Here is a 24,793-nt window from a genome sequence, read left to right as displayed (position 1 = left end):
TTTGGGGCACAATTAACACTACAGGAGCGCTCGCCCTCACGTGACTTCCTTACAGTCTCGCGTGGAGGCGCGCTGACGTCATCCTGTCGTGCGACGTGGAGGCGCAGACGAGGGGCGCTGCGTCTCGGGTGTCGCGCCGGAGACGCTAGTTGGGCCACGCTGGCCACGGTACTTTTTCTTCTCCTGCTGCGTAAAGCTGGTTGGGTGTTTTTCGCCCGCTCTTAGCGGCGGGCGTCTTGTGTAAAATCGCGCCGCAGGCTATGACGCGGAGCTGTCTGGAGACCTTCTCCTGACGCCTCCGTAGCGCGGAGGGATGTGGACTCCTGTGGGTCGGGGCAGGTGGCACGGTCGCGCGCTCACGGTGTGGGCCACCTCAGCTGCACATCGGGGGCTCCTGGAGCCTCGCCTCACGCCGAGCCGTGGGGCTGCTGCCAAGTCCAGGACTGCGGACAGGCTCTACAGCTCTGCCGACCGCAAGGTGACCGCCATTAGTCTCTGATTCACCGTGTTTTAAAACTTGGGTGGGCCTTCCTTGCGAAAATGGAAGCGTGAAGGGCTTCCGAGACTACCTGTGAATCCAGGTTGAGATTCGATGAGGGAGGTAGAGCTAAGAGCGCGCCTTGCTCTCGGGTTTCTGAATCCTCCACAGCTCATCAATGCAACCTTGGGCAAGTCACTTCACGAGTTTACTAGTTTGTAATGTCAGTAACTAATTTATTTGGTTATGCGAGGCACTGATGCAGGGACTTTGCGTGCATTTAATTCTCTTAAAAGCCTGCTGCAGAGGCCACTAGTGTAACCTCCGTTTTCCTGCAACTTACTAGCTCTGTGGCCTGGGGAAGCTGCTTGAACTTTCCGTACCTGTTTTCTTCATTTGCTAAATGAGGTAAGGATAAAAGAATGGCTCTTCATGAGCCTTGTACTATGTAAGGCACAGAACTTTTTAGTCCAATATCTATAATGTAAGAAGTGCTGGATATGCTTTAGCTTCTGTTTATTATTTTATTTTACGTGATCCAAAGCCAACTTGTTTTCTTAGTCTTTGTTCTTGTGGTGGAGAAGGTGAGGAATTCAGCAACCTTTTAAAAATACACTCTTTGTTTACTAGGAAGAGATACAGTTTAGGCAGAAAAGTAGAGTAATTAATTGAATGCAAGTTATGAGTACCTGGAAAAAATAAGACAAGTATGATAATTGCCCTCTTCTAAATTGTGGAATGTAAAATGAATTTATGTTGCAATTCAAAGTTCTTAAAAGTGGTGCAGTCCTGTATATCTTTTTAATTGAATGGCAATTGAAAGGGTGGTGTGGGGAATCCACTGGGCAAACAAATCAGGTTTAGTTTTTTTCTCAATTTCTTTGAGATAGAAGTTGTACCTTCATCGTCTTCATTTATAAAAAGAAAATGTAAAGCTCATGAGTATTGTGTATTTCATTGTAATTTTACTTTTTAAATGCTGATTATGGAATGGATTTGCTTGGAAAAATAAAATGTTTAGAGTACAAAAAAACTGACATTCAACTTGAATAACCATTTTTAGCAATTTGCAATGAGTCTTCATAAAACGTTAAAGAAGATGTATACAATTAAAAATCAGGAGTTACATTTTAAAATATTTTTAAATTTTAAGTGATGAGGTTTTTTTTGTTTTGATTTTAGTTTTTTTGCTGATATCTTTTTTTCCTCTCCAAAGAAGTTGCCAATTAACCTGATTGCATGTAAATTAAACTTGTGACGATTCTGTTAGGAGCGCAGATTTTTAAATAGATTTGACTGCTGACTAAATGTGTGATGGGGGAAAGAATTTCCTTTTTTTCCTTAAAACTCTTCTGTAGCTTTTTTGCCTCAAGCAGTTTTATTAGACCAGGTGTTCTAAGGCTGTTCAGGAGTTCTAGGTATCTTGTGTTCTTCATTCATGAAAATAAATTCATTTTCTTACTGGCCCTCTAAGTGGTGGAAATATTTATAAGGGACTCTTCTTTAGCTAAGTTGTTACCTTGACAGTGAAACTGATGTATTTGATGAGTGCTGTTGTAATCAGTTGCTTGTAATTAGAGTTTAGCCATGCATCTTTTTATTGTCATAGGAATAATATGTTATAAATGAAATTGTTCAGGTTAAAGGAATAATCTTTGAATTAGTATACTTTTTTCATTTAATGCAAAATGTATACTCATAAATGTTTTATTTTTCTTCCTTTTCTAGGAAAAAATTGACATGTCTAGATTCTCTGTTGAAAATATTAGAAATTTCAGTATCATTGCACATGTGGATCATGGCAAAAGTACTTTAGCCGACAGGCTCCTGGAACTAACAGGTATTTTCATTTTACGTTACGTAGTTAATTGATAGCCATGAGTAATTAATCATCATTTTTACTGTGCTTTTTAAAATTTTGGTTTTAATTTTATATGCAGTATAGTGTCTTTTTAAAAGCCCATCGAAATATTAATATTTCTCCTTATAGGCACAATTGATAAAACAAAAAATAATAAGCAGGTTCTTGATAAATTGCAAGTGGAACGAGAAAGAGGAATCACTGTTAAAGCCCAGACAGCATCTCTTTTCTATAATTGTGAAGGAAAGCAGTACCTTTTAAATCTCATTGATACACCCGTAAGTTTAACATTTTGTCTCTCTTGTTAAGTCAGCCTTGTATTAATAGTGCGCACAAATCCTTGTTCAGTTTTTGAACTGAACGTTAAACACTTTGCTTTTTGTTTTCTCAGTGTTCTTATGTTTGAGTAAATTGTTTCACAAGTATAGGCCAAAAAAAGAAATGTATTAACTTTTTATCAAGGGGAGTCAGTAGGTTTGCCATAATGCCCCTCCCTAAAAAAATTACAGCTAACTTTAAAAGTAACAATATTGGGCGCCTGGGTGGCTCAGTTGGTTGAGCGACTGCCTTCGGCTCAGGTCATGATCTCAGGGTCCTGGGATCGAGTCCCACATCGGGCTCCCGGCTCAGCGGGGAGTCTGCTTCTCCCTCTGACCCTCTCCCCTCTCATGCTGTTTCTCTCTCTCTCTCTCTCTCTCTCTCTCTCAAATAAATAAATTCTTAAAAAAAAAAAAAGAAGTAACAATATTTTCTGTTTCTCAGGGCCATGTTGATTTTAGTTATGAAGTATCCAGGTCACTGTCTGCTTGCCAGGGTGTTTTACTTGTGGTTGATGCAAACGAGGTAGGTACTTTTAATTTTATGTGGTATGACATGCTATTCAGTTTTTTCAGGAGGTTTTCCTTAAAATATATTTTGGAAATAGAATTTTTGTTTGAAAATAATAAGATTTATTGTATTACTTAAGCCAAAACATACAATTTGGTCCTGTTAATTTGAATTTTATTGCACTAAAGCAGTCTGTGAAATTGACTAGTTCATATTTTAAACACTTTAAGCTGATCAGAAGAATGAAGGGGTTGTTGAAGTATATTATACATTCATCCTACCAAAACCTCCATTTTTAGCAGTTCTTAGTTTGGGGTTTTAATAATTTTTAGCAGAACTTGAAAATGAATCTGTTTTGGAGGTCACTTGGGTGATTTTAAGGTAATAATTTGGGACGTGTTAAGTTTAAAGAAACATGTCAATAACATTACCTGGTTCTTGTGTGGTACAAAATAACCATAAAAACATATTCATTGTTGATGTAAGACCTGTGATGTCCTATTAAAGTAAACCTTTTGATATAATTCGGTTTCTCACAAACTTTTCATTCAAAACCCAAAATAATTCTTGTGTCACACCTTCCTTGTTCCTGTCAGGGAAAGTCAGTGTCTACCTTGTATACATAGTACAGGATTCTATAAACCACATCACATACTGTGTCCTTTAGTGGGCTTTCATGACCTTGAGGGTTCATGTTTCACCTTTTTTGTCTCCAGTAATATTTCCCAAAATGAAAGGAATTTTCACAAGGAATTATCCAGATTCATGGAAGTATAGATACCATACTTTATACCTCTGTTTTTGGTGAAGATGTATGGAATGGTCTTAAATTAAAGTTTTGTGATAGATGGTAGAATGGTCATATCAGTATCTTGTGCCTTGATATTTCTAGGGTATTCAAGCCCAAACTGTCGCAAACTTCTTTCTTGCCTTTGAAGCACAGCTGTCGGTAATTCCAGTTATAAACAAGGTAATTCTAATGGGACAACAGTGTTTAGTATTTTACTTTCTAAAAGTGGATTTGGTGTTTGAGTATTAAGTATACTTTTTTTATATGAGGAGTCTTCAACTATATATTAAATATATTGGTAGGATTTATTTCTTTGAATTGCATGTGATGGAATTGCAACTCAAACTCCTATGTCCTTACAGGTAGTTGAGAAGACAGTCTGCCTGAATTGACATGGAGTGATTGAAGGCTATTTCTGTAGGAAAGGAGTATGTGCAGGGCAGCCACAAAAAGTTTATCACACTAAAACATATATTGGAAAAGAAAAAGCACTTATGACTTTGGGGAAAACAATGTAACAAATGAAACATAACAGCCAAGTGCTAAGCTGAGTGCTGTTAATAAACCATAACTTTTACATTTTGAAATTAGTAAAAAATCTTAATTTAAAAATCTGCATTATGGGGCGCCTGGGGGGCTCAATCGGTTGAGTGTCCGATTCTTGGTTTCAGCCCAAGTCTTAAACTCAGGGTTGTGAGTTCAAGTCCTGTGTTGGGCTCTGCTGGACATGGAGCCTACTTTAAAAAACAAAACAAAACAATGCACTGCATTCAGTTGAATTTTTTTATAATGGAGTTAAGTTTAAAAGAGGTAAAGTTGCCTATGGTAAGACAGTTTGTTGTCATAAGTTACATCTAACTTACAAAATCAGTTTACATGGTGTTGGTTGATAAATTGTTATTGAACTCTTACACCTTGAATTGCCAGCTGTCTACATTTTTTGCATGCTTTGCTCTGCCTGCTCTCTGTTTTTCAGTGGCCGTACTTGTTAAAATTATATTGCCTATATCTAGATTATTTTAATACTTTTGGAAAGAAAAATAGAGGGATTAGTTATAGGTATGCTTTTAACTGTCTCTGAATGCTATTAATATGTAATACATTTTATTTTTACTGTGTTAAGACATAATGAATTTTTTTTCTTAAGATAGATCTGAAGAATGCTGATCCTGCAAGGGTTGAAAAGCAAATTGAAAAAGTGTTTGATATTCCAAGTGATGAATGTATTAAGGTAAAATACCCTTTTTCTTGAAGACATAGTTATACTTTAAAAAATCTCATGGGGCACCTGGGTGGCTCAGATGGTTAAGCGTCTGCCTTCAGCTCAGGTCTTGATCCCAGGGTACTGGGATCGAGCCCCACGTCCAGCTCCTGGCTCAGCAGGGAGCCTGCTTCTCCCTCCCCCTCTGCCTCTCCCCCTGCTCATGCTCTCTCTCTGTATCTCTGTGTCTCGAATGAATAAATAAAAAAATCTTAAAAAAAAAAAATCTCAGGTATTGGCCTAAGTGAAATTTCATAGTATTTGGTAGCCCATCGGTATATAAAGTTTTCATAGTTTTGCAAAGTTCTTTTTACTGATATTTCATTTGATCTTCACCAAAAATCCTTGTTACATGGTTAGGACAGATAAGAACTATTCTTGTGATCCAGTTGAACTAAGGAACAAAGGTCTTATCACTTTCTTAAGATTCGAAGGTATTGAAAATTATTCTAAGTTAAAGGATTTTTTTTTTTTTTAAAGATTTTATTTATTTATTCATGAGAGACAGAGGGAGAGAGAGAGAGAGAAGCAGACTCCCAAGGAGCAGGGAGCCCGATGCGGGACTCGATCCCAGGACCCTGGGATCATGACCTGAGCCGAAGGCAGACGCTTAACCATCTGAGCCACCCAGGCACCCTAAGTTAAAGGATTTAATTAAGTGAGGAAAATAAACTGATCAGGTTGCCTTATAGAGAATTCATTAGAAAACAATAAGCGATAAGGGGAAACCAGCTTCCCGTAATAGCTCAGGTTCTGTGGAGGTGGCTAAGTATGTGATCGTGATGCTGGAGAAGTGGGCGAATTTAATGTATATTTGTAGATAGGAGAGATTTGCTGGTGGGTTACATGTAATGAAGTGAAATAAAGGGAAGAATCAGGTAGCTTTGGGTTTAAGCAAGTAGTTGATACTAGACGTTAATATCGATAGGAGGAGGAGCTGGAGAGGAAATGATACAGGAGAAAAGGAAAAGCTTTGCTTTGGACGTAGTGGGTTTGAAATGTCTATTAGACATCCAAGTAGGGATATTATGTAAATCTACAATTCAGGCATTCATGGAGAGAATTGGGGTCAGACATAGATACTTAGGAGTTTTTAACATGTATGTGGTATTGAGGCCTTGTAAACGAATGTGGTTTCCTAGGGAGAAGTGTAGAGAAAAGGTCCTAGAAGCCAAACTACATTATTGTCAATTTGAGGGCGTTATGAGTAAGAGCTTGAGAAGGATTAGAATAGGATTCAGAATAGAAAGTGTGGAAGGATTGAGTCTTCAGAGAAGGGGGAATAATTCTCAAATTGTAATGAGAGACCACAGAATGGTTACGAGTATAGATACAGACAGATTTGTTTATTTGGATAAGGGAGTTGTGTTTTCTGTTTCCTTAAATGAAATAACGGGCTAAGTCATCAAGCGTGAATTGGCCAGAGGGGAAAACGTGTAGATTGAAAAGGAAGGTGGTGTGAAACACCTTACTGAGTGGTAATGTGAATTTACTACGGGACACGTCCTGGGAAGTTGGGAAGTTTAACTGCACCTTGAGATGTGTGGTCATGAGTTCACAAGAAGCCCGCCAGACCAGTTACTTGTTTTTTCTCCAGTAATGTTAAGCCCTTTGTATTATAAGCATAGAAAAGACACATTGTTGGGGCACCTGGGTGGCTCAGTCAGTTAAGTGTTTTACTTTGGCTCAGGTCATGATCTCGGGGCCTTGGGATCCAGCCCTGTGTTGGGCTCCATGCTCTGCAGGGAGTCTGCTTCTCCTTCTCCCTCTGTCCCTCCCCCCTGCTTATGCTAACTCACTCGCTCTCAAATCAATACCGTCTTAAAAAAAAAAGACAAGACACATTGTTGGAAGCAGTCACATTTGAGTTTTACCAAACTTTTGATAGGGAGAGAATAGATAGTGGTTGAACTGTGATTGTAAATAGTGGACCCTGGAGTCTCAGCTGGGAAAGGAGGGGGCTGGGGGCTAATGGATAGTGAAAAAAGGTAGTCCATTCAATGGTTTAGAGACGGGAACTTGATGGATTGTTGCAAAGAAGGTACTGGAGTCTAGAGCAGTGGTTCTCATTAGGGGTAGTTTTGTCCCCTAGGAAACATTTGGCAATATCTGGAAATGATTTTTGTTGTCATACTGGGGAGTGGGTGCTGTTGTCATCATGTGGGTAGATGACATTCCATAGATTCTATTAAACATTCTACAGTGCATAGAACAACCCTTAAAACAATTATCAGCCCAAACTGTCCTTAGTGCTGACTTGAGAAACTGATCTAGAGAGAGTTTAAAGGTTAAGAGGTGGTTTTTAGGAAATGGGTTTTAAAATCAAGATTTCAGGGGCGCCTGGGTGGCTCAGTTGGTTAAGCGACTGTCTTCGGCTCAGGTCATGATCCTGGAGTCCCAGGATCGAGTCCCGCATCTGGCTCCCTGCTTGGCAGGGAGTCTGTTTCTCCCTCTGACCCTCCCCCCATCTCATGTGCTTTCTCTCTCTCTCATTCTCTCTCTCTCTCAAATAAATAAATAAACTCTTTAAAAAAAAAAATCAAGATTTCAAGAGGCAGTCCAGTTACTAGTGATGACAAAGGTGAGTCATACCTGTGTTTGAGTCTTCATGCTCATTCTCTCAGTGGGAGAACCATAGTAGTAGTATGCCTTGTAACTACATGTGTGTCATCCACATATATTGTTTATTCTCTTTACACAACAGTTTTGAGATTTAGAAAAAATATAAATGATCATTTATTAGATGAGGAACTTGAAGCTCAAATATGTATTGGTCAAAGTCATACAGTCCATACAGAATTGTAACTGTTACTCAGATTTTTTTAAACTCTTAGACCACTGCTCTTTCAGTACCATAATTAGAATGCTTTTGTAATTTAATCCACGAACCATAGACTTACCTAATTGTAATGGAAGGACATTTGTCAGTATAGTATATGCTTTGTGCTTCCTTTTATTACTTTATTCAAATTGATAACTGTTAGAATTCTTTCTTTTTTCTGATTATAAAGCTCAGTCACCTGGATTGAAAAGTATCTTTAAATCTTTATTTTTTTAATACATATTTTTTCAGATTTCTGCTAAACTTGGAACTAATGTTGAAAGAGTTCTTCAGGCAGTCATTGAAAGAATACCACCGTAAGTATTTTGCTATTTTTGTGCTGTTTAATCGTACAAAGGCCGTCAGTCTGATTTGTAATTTTAGATTAGACCATTCTTGTGGTGAGTGAAAATACATTATTTTTATTATGCATAGAAATCAAGCATAGTATAGGAAAAAAAAGCAAACAAGGGTGATTGGGTTCTCTTCCTAATAATCATTGTAATAAAGAGACTTGAATAAATTAGCAGTTATTGTGTTTTAATACTGAATAAATGTATTTCATCAGTTTCATAAATCATCTTAAAATAATCATTTATTTATTTATTTTAAAGATTTTATTTATTTATTTGACAGAGAGACAGAGAGGGAACACAAGCAGGGGGAGCGGGAGAGGGAGAAGCAGGCTTCCCGCTGAGCAGGGAACCTGATGCAGGGCTCGATCCCAGGACCCTGGGACCATGACCTGAGCCGAAGACAGACGCTTAACGATAGAGCCACCCAGGCGTCCTTAAAACAGTCATTTAAAACTCAAGGTTGAAATAAAACTAATATAAAAATAGGCATTGTACTTTAGGAAGATCTTTTTATTTTGGCTGTCACTTGGGTGACTTTCTCAGGTACTAGAATAAATTAAGCATAATATTTGATTTTAAAATAGGCATTTTATTAAGATTTTAATTCTGTGTATATTTTCTTTTTACTTATTTTTAATAGTCCCAAAGTGCATCGCAAAAATCCCCTGAAAGCTTTGGTATTTGATTCCACATTTGACCAGTATAGGGGTGTGATAGCCAATGTAGCATTATTTGATGGAGTGGTTTCCAAAGGAGATAAAATTATATCTGCACATACTAAAAAGACATATGAAGTTAATGAAGTAGGAGTTCTGAATCCTAATGAGCAGCCAACACATAAACTGTAAGTAATCTGCAGTAGCAATTAAAATATATTTGTATGTGTTTCGATCTCTGCCTTTCTCAGCTTGGTATGCTCAGAATGATCCCAATTTGGTAACTCAGGAAAAAAAAAAACCCAGACTGATTATTTAATGCAACTAAATAGTAAATGCTCTTGCAAGGGGACTCTCATGTGTGAAGGACAGTATAAATTTGATACATTTTTATTCCTTTTGACTAGTCATAAATTTTATGATCTGGTGCACATTGGGTCCTATATTGATGAATTTGATGAGACAGTGAAAGAGATAGTTCTCTCACCCATATCCAAATCATACTGGGTATCAATTTTGATATTTAATTTTTTTATAATTAGATTTTTCAACATAAAAGTAGTGAAGAAAATTTGGTAATTTTTTCCTTTTGTATGGAATTCACAGTAAAACTTTGATTAGAATCCATGACAGATGGGGTTAGCAAGGTGTAGTGTGCATTAGAAAAACTGAATTTGAGTTCACTTACAAATACTTGAGTGCCTGCTCCATCAGTATTCCAGGTACTGATGAGATAAATCATCTGGCACATACTTGGAGCATTCTAAGGTGTTTGTTTCCTCATCTGTAAAAATTAAGGTAGTAAGTATATAGGTCACACTTGATAGTTTAATGTATGTCTAAAACCAGTACTATTTTGCTTATTACATTTTTTATTTAATTGAGTCATAGTCTATTTTAATTTTACTCAAATATTTCCAAAGTCTGTGTTCCATCATATAGTTCGTACATTGACCACTACTGTATCTTAAGATTCTGATACCTTATCCTAAATGTAAATTAGTTTGTTATCATGTAGGGAATTTCCTTTAAAAAAACAACAAAAACTGAGCTAAAACTCTGAAATCTTGGGATGTGCTCTTTTCCTACAAGAGGAACATCAGATTGGTGTCAGATTTGTTTAGAGTTCACATTTTTCTGCTTGGTTAAAAATTTATCTTTTTTTTTTTTAAAAAACACATTAGTGACACAACTCATTAATAAAATAGTGTTTTACACTACAAGAAGTTATTTTGTGTTTCTGCACTTAGTTTCACTATGTTTACATTATATTTTAGAAGCTGTTGTTTAATATGCAAAGGTGGGCAGAGTCAGGAGGAAGGCTGTAGACTTGTTGTGTTGCAGAGGCCCTTGATAATGGACTGTAAGGCATGGTATGTTCTTTTGCTGACAGTTTCGCATTGAGAATTGATATGTAGTACTTACTTTGAATTAGATGAGGTTTGTTTGGAAAATGTAATCATTCCGGGAAAGGTAGAGCTAATTGTTGAGTATGCACTTGAAACATTAAAGCGGTAAATATTTCCATATAATAATTTTATTTAGATATGCAGGACAGGTGGGCTATCTGATTGCTGGGATGAAAGATGTCACTGAAGCACAAATAGGAGATACATTATATTTACCTAAACAACCAGTGGAGCCCTTGCCTGGGTTTAAATCAGCGAAACCAATGGTATTTGCAGGTGAGGAGCTCACAAAGTCAAGGATGAGGGCCAATTTATTCTTTAAATTAGAAATATTCATTTTAAATAATAGCTAATTCCAGAATACTGTATTTCTTTTAGTTTTTTTGTGTGCTATTTATGTATCAGTTAATTTCATATGTATAGTGAAACTTTATGTGGGAGATCATTTCCTACATTTTTTTAGAACCTCTTAAAAAGTATAAGCTCTTAAAACAAACAAGCTCTCTGATATATAAAAGAACATAGTGATATGAATTTCCTTTTTGTTTCCCTAGAGAGTAGGTCATTGCATCTGGAATATTTTTCTAGTTAGGATGTTTTCTTTACTAATTGTCAGTGGACATTTACTGACTGCCTTCCTATTGGACTTTCTTTAATATTGTACAGTACTACTGTACACATGGCAGAGGATAGTGTTACCTCTCATATGCATGACTTCACAACTTTTAACTACTGTGTGGTGTTAACAGACACTTGGAAAAGGAAGGCCTGATTGAAGGTCGTCAAGTTACTCTGTGCTGGGTATCCTCCACTTGCTTTTCTCCCTTTGTATCTGTCTCGGGGAAGTATGAAGTGTGTTTACCCCCACCTTTAGGCAAAGCCAATCATTTGAATTTTGGAGGACTTGAGAGATAAGGACTTGAGGTGTCAGATGAAAAAGAATCTGATGAATCAGTAATTGTATGGTTTTTGTTGGTGAATTGAGAAAAGCAGAATTTATCTTTGATTTTAATAGATTATCTGCCCCAGAACTCAGTGTAGCTTTCATTTCTACTTCTGTTTTTCATCTACTAAGGGAGTTTCATTTGTGGTTGTAGGATGTCTTCAACTTTTGTTTCTTGAAATAATGTATTTTTCTAATAGGCCTGATTCCCATGGTTCTTTTTAATTTTTCTTATATTTTTGCAAAAGCATAAAAACATCACTTGGGTTGTGAATCCATTTGTAAATTCATTAAGGCTTTGAAACTTGCACGGTACTTTGACGCCAATGTAACTTAATACTCAGTTTCTTTAGCAAACCAATTATAGTGGTCAGTGAAATATAGGGAAGTAATTTAAAAGCTAAATGATTAATTTTGATCTTGGAAGCATTGTATATTTAGTTTTTAGGCAGATTTTCACATGTGATAATTAGAAATCATTGTGTCCTCAGGAATGTACCCTATAGACCAATCTGAATATAATAACCTGAAGAGTGCTGTAGAAAAACTGACTATAAATGATTCCAGTGTGACAGTTCATCGGGATAGTAGCCTTGCCTTAGGTGCTGGCTGGAGGTAAGATTCTTTTCCCTGTAGGATCAAATTTTTATTGAAAAGTGAAGTTTAAGTGGTTCATTGCTCCTGAACATTTCATTTCTGAAGATAAATTCTTATTAGTATAAAGTGAACCAAAACAAGTATATGTCTGTTTCACACTGTATTCATATTCTATGGGTAAGCTTTATAGCAATTTTAAATAGAATTCCGATAGAAATTTTTCTTTTTTTTTCTTGAAATTTTGGATCTTATTTAATGAAGTTTTGTTAGCATTTAATTATGTGAATTGCTTGAATGACTTTTTTTTTTTTGGAATGAGTTTTGATTCTACCCCCCACAAAGTAACACTATATTCATTAAAGAAACCAGGGCCCATGAGACATAAGCATTTTGGAGTTTGGCTTTTTCTCCCCCAGGTTGGGATTTCTTGGACTTTTGCATATGGAAGTTTTCAACCAGCGACTGGAGCAAGAATATAATGCTTCTGTAATTTTGACAACCCCAACTGTTCCATATAAAGCTGTTCTTTCATCAGCAAAATTGATAAAGGTACTGTTGTGAACCAGCAAACAAGGGAAAACGAAATACCTGTATGTATGTATGTGCAGAATGCAAGAGAAACTTTTTAGTACACCATTAGCTGACTAGCTATTACATGAAATCTCTGATTAGTAGCATTTAAAAACTGAATTACTTTATGACTAATGATGGAGAAGCCACTTGAGAACTAATTTATGCAGTATTTTTCTTAACCTGATAGAAATCTATATAATGTCAATACTAGCCTGTTACTGAGAGTAAAATGTAGAATTAGTAATTAAAATGCTGTCTAAATCCAGTACAGAAATGAAGAATATAATTTGGTCATAAGTAGTTTATCTTACGAAAGGTGAAGTATTCATTGCTACCTGGCTGTAGGAAATTTTAGATTTCAAGGTAGTGGTAGAGACAGTATTCCATCTGAATGGCAGTCTCTTCATTTTAAACAAATTTTAACTTTGGTGTCTGTAAATATTTTCCAACAAAATTAACTTAGGAAACTACTGATAATGCCTTATAAAGGGCAGATTAAAATGTGCTTTTACATCATACTTTTTCAATGGTACATGAGATGTGTTTAGTAGATGTCGATGAACAAGATATGTTACTTATTAAAAAATATTAAGTGGTTACAATTGGGTGGTTTTTAAAATACAAGGCATGTTAAGATACTAGCCTAAGTTTTAGGAATTCTTTTGTTTTTATTCAGCAAATGCAATTATAAATAAATTCTAACACTTACTATAAATTAAAAGCAAATTTTAAAACATGGTAATTAAGACTTTTTTTTAGCTGTTGGTGATTTTTCTTATTTTTAGGAATACAGAGAAAAGGAAATTACAATCATCAATCCTGCACAATTCCCTGATAAATCAAAAGTAACAGAATATTTGGAGCCAGTTATTTTGGGTACAATTATCACACCAGATGAATATACTGGAAAAGTAATGATGCTTTGCCAGGTATAAGTATAATACAATTTTTTTTTTAAGATTTTTTTTATTTTATTTGAGAGAGAGAGAATGAGAGAGAGAGAAAGCACATGAGATGGGGGGAGGGTCAGAGGGAGAAGCAGACTCCCTGCCAACAGGGAGCCCGATGTGGGACTCGATCCCAGGACTCCAGGATTATGACCTGAGCCGAAGGCAGTCGCTTAACCGACTGAGCCACCCAGGCGCCCCAGTATAATACAATTTAATATAAAAGTAAATTTTAGTCCTAACGGTGGTTTCCCTGTCAGGTTTTGAAAGATTTCTCTCTGTAGAACACATTGAATTTGTAAGAAATTTTCATAAAAATCTACATCTATGTGTGTGTATGTGTATATATACACTATATCTCTATATCTCTGTCAAATAAAATCTTAAAAAAAAAAAAGTACTCTGACATATATTGGAAAGAACTCTCAGATGATTACTAGTGGACTTGTATTTTATTTTATTTTATTTTATTTTTAATTTTTTTTTTTTTTTTGAAGATTTTATTAATTTGACAGAGACAGAGAGAGGGAACACAAGCAGGGGGAGTGGGAGAGGGAGAAGCAGGCTTCCCGCGGAGCAGGGAGCCCGATGTGGGGCTCGATCCCAGGACGCTGGGATCATGACCTGAGCCCAAGGCAGACGCTTAAGGACTGAGCCACCCAGGCGTCCCTGGACTTGCATTTTAATTCTGTAATCACAAACTAGAAAACTTTGGTTACTTGCTGAATTTCTTTGGACCTAAGTTTGTTTGTAAAACAAGAAATTAGAACTTTGATGTTATTTGTAGTTACATTTGGTTTATCATTAAATACTATATAATTTTAAAAAGATAAAATTGTTAGATAAAGACAAAGGATTAAAAGCTTTGGTAATAATATAATTGAAATATGAAATAGTTCTCTTTGTATTATAAGTATTTGCAAGTTTTTAGTAGACCATTAAATATTCCTTCATTTTGCCCTCTCTTTATTAGGATTTGTAAGGAAATTTTTAGGTTGGTAATTGACATCTTTCTATATTCATTGTAAATCATTTAAATAGGTTATCATTAAACACATTTTTCTTTTTTAGGCTCGAAGAGCAGTTCAGAAGAATATGATGTATATTGATCAAAATAGAGTTATGCTTAAATATCTCTTACCTTTGAATGAAATTGTGGTGGATTTTTATGATTCTTTGAAATCCCTGTCTTCTGGATATGCTAGGTAAAAATTTAATGGGAAATTCAGATACCTGGATAACTTTTTTGAAATAATGACCGACATGAGTATACTAATACTCCACTTATTTAATAATCTATGCTCTCTTGAAGATAGTGGAGAAGGATAGAAAGGCTTGAAGCAACCTTAAAAGTGTTAGTACTCACAATTTGCTTATGGAAGAATGAATTCCTTCCGTTCATCAAACTATTACCCTTCCTTTAAAAAAAAAAAAGTAGTGTCCTCTTCATGAAAGAGTATATTCCCCTGTCTGTTAAAAATTATACTTAATTTCAAGAAGCTACTGTGATCTTAGTGGTACATTGTATGTGTGTGTTATGTAATCCTGGGAGCACCTGTATGTATTTGGAAAACAGAAGTACATATTTAGTTTCAAAAATGCCAGGTGTGCCCCTGTATCTGTGAACACTCTAATAACTTGGTCTTCTCCAGAATAAGTGGTCCACATTATGAAAACCATTGTCTCATACCCAGGAATGCATAGAGGAACAGCCTGATAGAAGTGAAGGAAGATTTAATACTTATTAACAAAGAACTCCATGCATAGCATTTTGGGAGTATTTTCTGTTGGGGTAAATAACTCTAGATGCACTTAGTATCCTAAAATCTTATGTTATTGGATAGCATATATTGGAATATAAAGAAAATATAAAATACACTGTGAAGTGGGGAAAATGAACATTCATATCTGTAAAATACACATGCACCTACATGTGCAGGCATATTTAATACTAACATTCAAAGAAAAATTCCACTGTTCAAAGAACATCCGACAGTGACCTGGAAATTTAGCTTTATGAAATGAGCTTTAGAATGAAAGTCATAATTGATATAAAGGAGTGTTCTTTGTGTTTGTATTGAGAAATTACTTTTCTACTTTTTCACCCAATTTTTTTCTTCCGTGTCTTCTTCTAGACAAGAACTTAAGCAAATAAGTGGCAGTGGGGTTTAAAGTAAAACGAATTGAGGCAGCATGTTGTTAAAAAACAATTATTGTGGGGGCGCCTGGGTGGCTCATCAGTTAGGCGTCTGCCTTCAGCTCGGGTCATGATCCCAGGGTCTTGGAATTGAGCCCCGCGTGGGGCTCCTTGCTCGGTGGGAAGCATGCGTCTCTCTCTCCTGCTGTCCCCCCTGCTTGTGCACTCTCTCTCTCTGACAAATAAATGAATAAAATCTTTAAACAAAACAAAATTATTGTGATTAAAAGAATGATTACTAAGCTAAGTGTTTATAAACGTTTTTAACAAAGTCTGTCAATTGTAGTTTGCATTTGGATGCCACTTTATGAGTTAAGTGGGCTTAAAATCTTTTAGCTTAGAAACTTAAACATACTTCAGATTAAATCAAAGAACATGTTTAATTTTGAACTATGTAAAAATAAAATAATGCCAGCTTCCAGAATTAAGGTGATTCTTGTGTTCAAGATGGATCTTTTTTACATATATTCAGTTCCTAACAAAAATGCATCACAGTCTGTGACCTAGCCCAGGCCGTCGGCCTCTTGTGGACTGAGATAAGGAACAATTTCTCTTATGCCAGGTGGCAAGAATCTTCTGCAGCTGGGTCAGAAGAAGGATTCCTTTGTTATATGAAGACTGTAGTGAGGCTGCTTCTGATACTTAACTTGATGGAACTATTTGTCCTTAAACCCCCAAGTAGCCTTTTGGAGTCCTAAAACTGTTTCCCGCATTTCAGGGGTACACTTGAATGAATAACTGTGTTTTGAGTAGAGGTTAGGTTTCCATTTGGCTGTCTTGGAAACACAGACATTTGTTTAATGGTTTCTTTTGAAAAAATGAGTGGAGAAATTCTTAAAATTTTGGAACACTGAAGATTTTAAAGTTGTAAACAGGTGAAGTCTAGGGACTATGTCTAGGTTTTTTTCTTTCTTTGTATTCTGCGTAGTACTTTTAAGATGGTATCTTTTTTTTTAAGATTTTATTTATTTGACAGAGACACAGCGAGAGAGGGAACACAAGCAGGGGGAGTGGGAGAGGGAGAAGCCGGCCTCCTGCTGAGCAGGGAGCCCCATGTGGGGCTCAATCCCAGGACTCTGGGATCATGACCTGAACCGAAGGCACATGCTTAACGACTGAGCCACCCATGCGCCCCAAGATGGTATCTTTCATATAGTAAACACTTACTGTTTGTTGAAGAAAGGATTTTAGCAAAATTTTAGGTAATAATATGGTTTTAGAGAGTATCAGTATCAATTTGTGACCTTCCCGGTAAAGGTTTAGAAACCAAATACTTTGCAGCTCTAGGCATCACTTTGTTTTAAAATTAAGACAGTTTAGGACTGTACATGTTCTTATCCATAATTGAAAAGACAATGTAAGCATAATTAAAGTTTTCTTTCTCCTTAGACTTCAGCTTTGAGAGTTAAAGCTGTTTTGATTAGCATTGTAAGCTTTGACCATATTGTTTAATAGTGATAGCTGACGCTAACCAAGTGCTTTTAAAATTAAGACAGTTTAGGACTGTACATGTTCTTATCCATAATTGAAAAGACAATGTAAGCATAATTAAAGTTTTCTTTCTCCTTAGACTTCAGCTTTGAGAGTTAAACCTGTTTTGATTAGCATTGTAAGCTTTGACCATATTGTTTAATAGTGATAGCTGACGCTAACCAAGTGCTTTTATGTGCTAAGCTAGGCTCTGTTCAAAACACTGTTTTTGTATTAGGTACTGTTTCAGTGCTTTACACGTATTAACTTATTTCATCCTCAAAAAAGCCCCGTGAAGTTTCAAACCGAAGAGTAGTATATGAAATCCAGAAGTCTTATTTATAGTGACTCTTTATCAGTGCCATAGCATTTATTTAACTGGTAATAGAAAGCTAAACAGAAACCCAAACTTAATGAATCTCTGAGAATGACCCATTAATATATACTGTTGTCTACAGCCAGCCAGCTCTTGGGAGGAAACATTGGGAAGAAGGTGACATTTGCCTTCAGTGTCCCATTTTCCTAGACTGGCTTACCAGTTTATTTTCCTTTCCCCTGTAAAGCATGTAGCCCTTGCTTTTGCCTTTCATTTCATAAATGTAAAAAGATGAGGGAGTTTGTTCCTCACTGTGGTCATCTACATCCGTTTATGTGAAATGTATATTTAGTATTTTGCTAGAAAGTTAGATCTTTGGGTGGGGTGTATGGGGATGGGTAGAAAAAAGATGTTTTGCAAAGAAAAATCATACAGTCTCTTGGGAAGTATGTTTATTTATCACTTGGATGTTTTTCCTTGTTAGTTTTGATTACGAAGATGCAGGCTACCAGACTGCAGACCTTGTAAAAATGGATATTCTACTGAATGGAAATCTTGTAGAGGAGCTGGTAACTATTGTACACAAGTAAGTTGAATAGAAACTAATGTGAAAGTAACCAGTTTTGACATGTTTTTATTTAATTATTGATTGCTTATTTTTATTTGACAGCTACATTTTGAAAACTTAAATTTCCTTGTACTAGTTTTTCCTTCCATTCTTTTTCCATGCTTCTCTTTTCAAACTGTTAGATATGAAAGAATAGAATTAAAATAGCCAAGAAGAATAGTGTCATGGAAAGAAATGTTTCCCTCACCAGGGTAAGAAAAGTAGAAGAAATGGTTATAAACTTTATGATAGATTTAAAATTGAGAACAAAAAGGTTTTTATATTCATAAAAAAATTTATATTAATGAAAAATGAAATATCCTATATGTTCAGCAAATAGAGTGATAAAAATAATGGAGCACCTATTTAATAATCTTGTTAAGCGATTAAAACTTTACTGTGAAGTAATCTTAAGTGATATAAAAATGCCTATTAAATAAAAGGGTAGACATATATACACTCCGATTCAAACTAAAATATCAAACATATGCAGAAAAATAACGGGAGGATATATGTTTAACATAGACATTCTAAAATGTTTAACATTGGTTTTCTGTGGTTGAAGGGAAGGGCATCAATAATGGTTTTTATGTATGTTTTTCTACATTTCCTGTAATGGTCATAATGTTATTTTTGCAATCAGAAAAGTCATGTGATTAATAGTAAGGGATGTTTATGACAAATGAGTTCCATTTGAACCTCCTTGAGAAATCACCTTTACATTGATTATGTATATGGACTAGAAAGGTACTTTAAATATTCATACTTAGGATATGTAAACAGTTGCATTTTCTCTCTCAGAGACAAAGCACACACTGTTGGCAAAGCCATATGTGAACGTCTTAAGGATTCTCTTCCTAGGCAGCTGTTTGAGATAGCAATTCAAGCTGCTATTGGAAGTAAAATCATTGCAAGAGAAACGTGAGTTGAAATTCATTTTTGTTCTGTTTTAGAAATGGTAAATGGTTAGAAATGATAGGACTAGCACTGTATTATGAAATAATATTGAAAAATTTAACTTCACATTGGCCTTAAGCCTTATTCTTATTTGTAGAAACACTAATCTGATTTTTAATTCCACTTAATTGATAACTGTTAGTGATTTACTTAACACTGAGAGATATTATTTATAATAATATAATGGGCATGGGTTTGAGGAATTGCTTTATTTCCATTCATTTTACTGAATGATTACTGAATTTCCTGGGTAAGGTATAATTTATAAGCTAATAGCAACTGAAACTTAAGTTTTGAGGGAAAAAAAAAGTTTTGGAGATATTCTTCCAAAAGACAAAACTAAATTACGATTTTTACTTGAAGCATTTAATATTACTTCTCAGATCTAGCCAAATTAGAAATCAGAGATGACAGACAGAGGAATGCTGTTATGTTGAGCTTTGCATTGTAGATTGATTATGTAATCTATAGTCGACATGGAAAATAGGCTAATTTATGTAGGAAACTGGTCTTTTTTATGAGAGATGTGATCAGAACATGGAATAAGCTGCTCTACTAGGTAACAGTAAATGCAGGAAGTACCATGCAGCATATTTCCTTGACTCCTGGAAAATCAGAAGTACACCCTAGCTGGAAATTGCTATTCAGTTGTAGTTTAAACCCAAACCTACATGTATTAGTAGTGGTGAAATTACAACCAACATTTTTACATAGTCTTGGGACAAATTTTATGCCTGTATTTGCAGTGAATTTCATTTTCCAACACAATTTTGCTTTAGTTAATTGTTTTGAGTTTCACGAGTTACCCAGAGATTAGGCAGAGTAGAGTTGATAACCAGGGAACATCCTGGAAAGTACAATTTAAAATAGCAAATAATTCTAACATAATTGTGTTGGGGTTAGAAGATACCTTAGAGAAAAAAAAATAGATTTTTATATCTTCTTAAGGAATACATATAAATGGAACTTTTTTCAAATTTCTTATCTTCCAAATTTCTTAGAAACACTATAGAAATAGATTAGTTTGTATCTGCTTTGGTGGATATATTAAAATTAGTTTGCCCTGAAAAGGGGTTTATAAAAGTAATATATTTTTTATATTCCTAGTCACTCTTAACCCATAAATGGTAGAGTCAGTAATGTCATGATAACCATTTTTAAATTTTTTGGAAATAGTAGTGGTAAGAACAGTTTTAGGTTGAGCCAGAAATGACCTTGTATAATTCTTATAATTAAGGTTATACTTACTCTTGAATTTGGCCTAATCAAGACTACCCACAATCCATGACCTTTTTTATTCTTAATAAAACTTATGTTGATGTTCATGTTGAATCCATTTTCTATTTTATGTCAAGTACATAAAAATAGATAAAAGAGCATTTGACCTATCCATTTGTTTATGGCAGTTTTACTTAGGTATGACATGATTATTTAAATCTTGAAAGTGGAGATTGTTTTGGAAAATAAAATTCTTTTTTAAAGAGTACATTGAAATTACATAATTTTTATATAAAATTTCCTCTTTTTACAGTGTGAAAGCTTATAGGAAAAACGTTTTGGCAAAATGTGTACGTACCTGCCTGTATTCTACTTTTTATTAATATATCTGTTTTCATGAGTTTAAAATCAGAGGGGGTTATATATTGGTTTCCATTGTTTCTACAATAACCATTTCATCTCCAGTTTTCTTTTTAAATAGGTAAATCTCAGCTTGACTGTTAATATATTCATTTTGATAACATTCTTATTTTTCCATCTTCTTTATAAAAATTTCCTTATATGAAGTACTACCCAATAAATTATTTTTGTAATTGTTATGATCAGGATAACATGTTTTATTGATCTAATTTATAAGGAGAAATTTTGAAGACAATGACTGTGTCTTACAGTGGGAAGAGTATGGCAATTTGAAATCCACCTCTCCTACATTGCTTTGCCATTTGGGTCCCTTTTATTAAAAATTTTTTTGTATTTTTTTTTTAAAGATTTTATTTGTGTGACAGACACAGCGAGAGAGGGAACACAGCAGGGGGAGTGGGAGAGGGAGAAGCAGGCTTCCGCGGAGCAGGGAGCCCGATGCGGGGCTCGATCCTGGGACCCTGGGATCATGACCTGAGCCAAAGGCAGACACTTAACGACTGAACCACCCAGGCGCCCCCCCTTCTATTAAAATTTCTTAACTCAGTTATGAGAAGTAAATGGTAAATGCTTTTTCTAAATCCTTAGTGTCAGGACTGGCAGTATGAATTTATTAGACTATATGATCCAGAATTTTAAGACTTGAATCAGTAAGAGGATAATATTCTTCTTGACATGCATAATATAATATAATATTGGGTTTCCTTGGTAATCTTCATCTCCATCCAAAAAATAAAGCCTTTATCATTCTTCGAAGATGTTAAATTATGATCTGCTGTGAAGGTGATTAGAAAGGTAACTTTGCAGATGTCTACCTCATGGGTAATAATTGTAAGGTTATTATAATTGTATTGATGTCTGTATGCAATTGTATGATTTTCTGTGGAGTGATTTGGACTTCCAGTTTTTAAAAATATTTTTCAGTATGGTGGTGATATTACCCGAAAAATGAAACTTTTGAAGAGACAAGCAGAAGGAAAGAAAAAACTGAGGAAAATTGGCAACATTGAAGTTCCAAAAGATGCTTTTATAAAAGTTCTAAGAACACAACCTGATAAGTAATTGGTGGAAAAAAATACAGTGAATTTTCATAAATTAAAACGTGTATCTTTTAATTTTTCATAGCAATTTATATGTTGACAAAAGAATGAAAATTATTAAAATTTGCTTGTTACTTTCAGGGTTTTTAGGTTTAAATAACCTATTAGCTCTTTGAAGAGTAAGTAGTGGGCAGGTAAGAGCTTGGATTCTGAAACTATATAGTCTGGTTTCAAATTTCTGTTCTACCACTCACTAGCAAGGTAAATTATTACTTAACCTCTCTGTTTACTCTTTAGTGAAGTCAAGATTATACTGTTATTTACCTCCATAGGTTGTTGTGAAGATTGTATTAGTATGTTTAAAATAGAAGAGTGTATGACACAGTACTGTTCAGTGAATCTTAACTATTTTGTTTTCAGGCATATTTTTTTACACTACAAGGCCCCATACTTTAGATTCTATCTAGTTCAAGCCTAAGCTAAAGTATTTTCAAAATCACCTAAGTATCAATTTGTTAACTGGAGAAATTTAGATTTATATGAGTCAGTTATCAAATAAAGTCAAATAGCATTCTAGCTGGACATGTGCTGTCTAGTGTTAAATTTTTTATGTTTGAAACAGTTTAATACACATCTAAATTAAGGGTAGGGCTGTCTGATCTTGATAACTAAGATGCATTTGGTGCAAACCGATAGGTGTTTGGTATTAGCAGCTATTATTAATGCAGTTTAATAATTATTGTCTAGATTTCATAGTTGAGACAGAGCTTTAGTTAAGTAACTTGAGTCACACAGCCAGTAAATGGCCACCATGCTGGTTCTTACTTCCATTCACCCAGTTAGTGAACAAACCAGAGGGCAGACTGTATTACAATAAGATACTTTAGCCACTGAATTTTGCCCTCTACCTTGAAAGAACTGAATGAGGTTAGCCATTGAACTTTTTTAAATTTTTTTTATTGTTAATCACCATACATTACATCATTAGTTTTTGATGTAGTGTTCCATGATTCATTATTTGTGTACAACACCCAGTGCTCCACGCGGTACGTGCCCTCTTTAATACCCATCACCAGGCTAACCCATCCCCCCACCCCCGTCCCCTCTAGAACCCTCAGTTTGTTTCTCAGAGTCCATCGTCTCTCATGGTTCGTCTCCCCCTCCGACTTACTCCCCTTTATTCTTCCCCTCCTGCTATCTGCTTCTTTTTCTTTTTTCTTAACATATGTTGCATTGTTTCAGAAGTACAGATCTGTGATTCATCAGTCTTGCACAATTCACAGTGCTCACCATAGCACATACCCTCCCCAATGTCTATCACCCAGCCACCCCATCCCTCCCACCGCCCACCACTCCAGCAACCCTCAGTTTGTTTCCTGAGATTAAGAATTCCTCATATCGGTGAGGTCATATGATACATGTCTTTCTCTGATTGACTTACTTCACTCAGCATAACACCCTCCAGTTCCATCAACGTCGTTGCAAATTAGCCATTGAATTTTGTCCTCTACCTTGAATGAACTGAATGAGGTAAACGTCTTGTTAGGGATAAGACTATCGATATATTTTATACTAAGGTTATTACATTATGAGGTAATTCTAACTTTAAGATAGTGGGATTTACTTAAAATTGTGAATGGAGGTTAATTAGCCTATGATTTCGTCCTACTTATATTATCTCCTATTATCTTCCCTATCCCCTCCAGCTGTAATAGAACAGATGAAATATGAAATTCCATAACAATATTTGTATTTTGCATAGTATATTTGAAACTAGAAGAGCATTTACATATAATTTCTAAGACAGAATGTTCTGTTCTACCATTATTGTCAGGAGAAAGTTACAAGTTGGTACCTGGCATGAAGTATGCACCATGTGTCTACTATTTAATATTTGTGCTGTATTAGTATGTGTATAATTTGGACACATTTAGTTCTCTTCCTTTAACCTCTGACTTTTCAGGAAGCAGTTTTACTTGTAGTGATAAAAGTATTTTTCAGATTTTGTAGTATAAGCTTAAGTTCGCTTCTCCCAACCACTCTCCCAGATGATTTTCATGATAGAGAGTTGTGTGCCTTCTAAGCATATTTCCCAGAGGACCTTAACAGTACTGAGATTTTTGCAAACATTACAATAATTTAAATATGAGTATTAGAATAGCCACCATTTATTGAGTATAATATATGACAGCCATTGAGCTGAGCTCCATAGGCATTGCTTCATTCAGTCTATACAACAGTCGAGGTACAAGTACTGTTACCATCTTATAGGGCAAGCAGCTCAGACTTAACACTTGCCGGTGTCAGTTATTGACAGAGCTGGGATTCAAACAGTGGTTTCTACTAGTTCTTAACCTACCGTGCTTTATTGCCTTGTGGAAATCTGATACGCTTCTTGGTTCTTTAACAGCAGCTTAGCCTCTGAGCTAGGGAGCTAGAGTGGCCAGAAATCAGTTTGCTGAGGTGCTTGTGTACATGGGCTTGACTCAAAATAGCCCCCTAACATCAAGGGCAGTGATGGAAAGATCTTCTTTCAGCTGGCACATTTAAGCACAGAAATAACTAGTTGAATCATGCACCAAAACAGCATTTTCACTTTAATACTATGACTTTATAAGATAGGATAGTTTGTAGTAATCAGTACTTTATTACCAGGTATGTGACTGGAAGATGATATGACTTATTTAAAGACCATTTATAACACAAGGCAATTATAACTACGTTATTTGGGATTTAAGGAACCTATTTTATACTAACAGTTTTATTTATTTTTATTTGCTGTTTATTTTATTTTAAGGAACTTAATTGTAAATACATTTCAGTCACATTTCAGTTAAGGTATGTAAGTAATGCTTCTCTGAGATGGGCTTGTAAGATGGAAAATATGCTGAAGAGGGAGAATTTTTTACTCCCCACTGAGTGACTAAGAAATTACAGGTAGAATTACTGTCTTTTAACTTAAATCTCTTAAATGCCTGATGGCAACCAAAAGTAAATGCAGAATCAATACTGCTAATAATGTTGGAATATCTCAGATGCATGTATTCA

General features: G+C 35.3%; 1 protein-coding gene across 4 annotated transcripts; it reads left to right on the top strand.

Moving 5' to 3' along the window:
- The first annotated feature begins 102 nt into the window (after window positions 1-102).
- Window positions 103-21,806, top strand: GUF1 (GTP binding elongation factor GUF1). 4 transcript variants are annotated; one of them, XM_028088656.2, is made up of 18 exons: window positions 401-478; window positions 825-886; window positions 2,207-2,318; window positions 2,469-2,617; window positions 3,102-3,182; window positions 4,060-4,137; window positions 5,105-5,188; window positions 8,292-8,356; window positions 9,036-9,239; window positions 10,597-10,736; window positions 11,895-12,018; window positions 12,417-12,549; window positions 13,359-13,502; window positions 14,592-14,725; window positions 17,988-18,089; window positions 18,912-19,031; window positions 20,599-20,635; window positions 21,630-21,806. In XM_028088656.2, exons 3-18 carry the CDS (start codon window positions 2,219-2,221, stop codon window positions 21,765-21,767), a joined length of 1,833 nt encoding a protein of 610 aa, XP_027944457.1. In that variant the 5' UTR covers window positions 401-478; window positions 825-886; window positions 2,207-2,218; the 3' UTR covers window positions 21,768-21,806. The 4 variants fall into 4 exon arrangements, with proteins under 4 accessions (XP_027944453.1, XP_027944454.1, XP_027944457.1 ...); XM_028088652.2 differs by lacking the exon at window positions 825-886 and having other exon boundaries at window positions 103-478; XM_028088654.2 differs by lacking the exon at window positions 401-478 and having other exon boundaries at window positions 485-886.
- Window positions 21,807-24,793: the final 2,987 nt, after the last annotated feature.

The sequence above is a fragment of the Eumetopias jubatus genome, unplaced genomic scaffold (assembly GCF_037043125.1).
Source record: "Eumetopias jubatus isolate StellerSeaLion01/CBP00866 unplaced genomic scaffold, mEumJub1_p1.0 scaffold_2, whole genome shotgun sequence".
Lineage (NCBI taxonomy): Eukaryota > Metazoa > Chordata > Mammalia > Carnivora > Otariidae > Eumetopias > Eumetopias jubatus.
The sequence above is the reverse complement of the archived record's forward strand: the minus strand, read 5'-3'. Positions and strand labels throughout refer to the sequence as shown.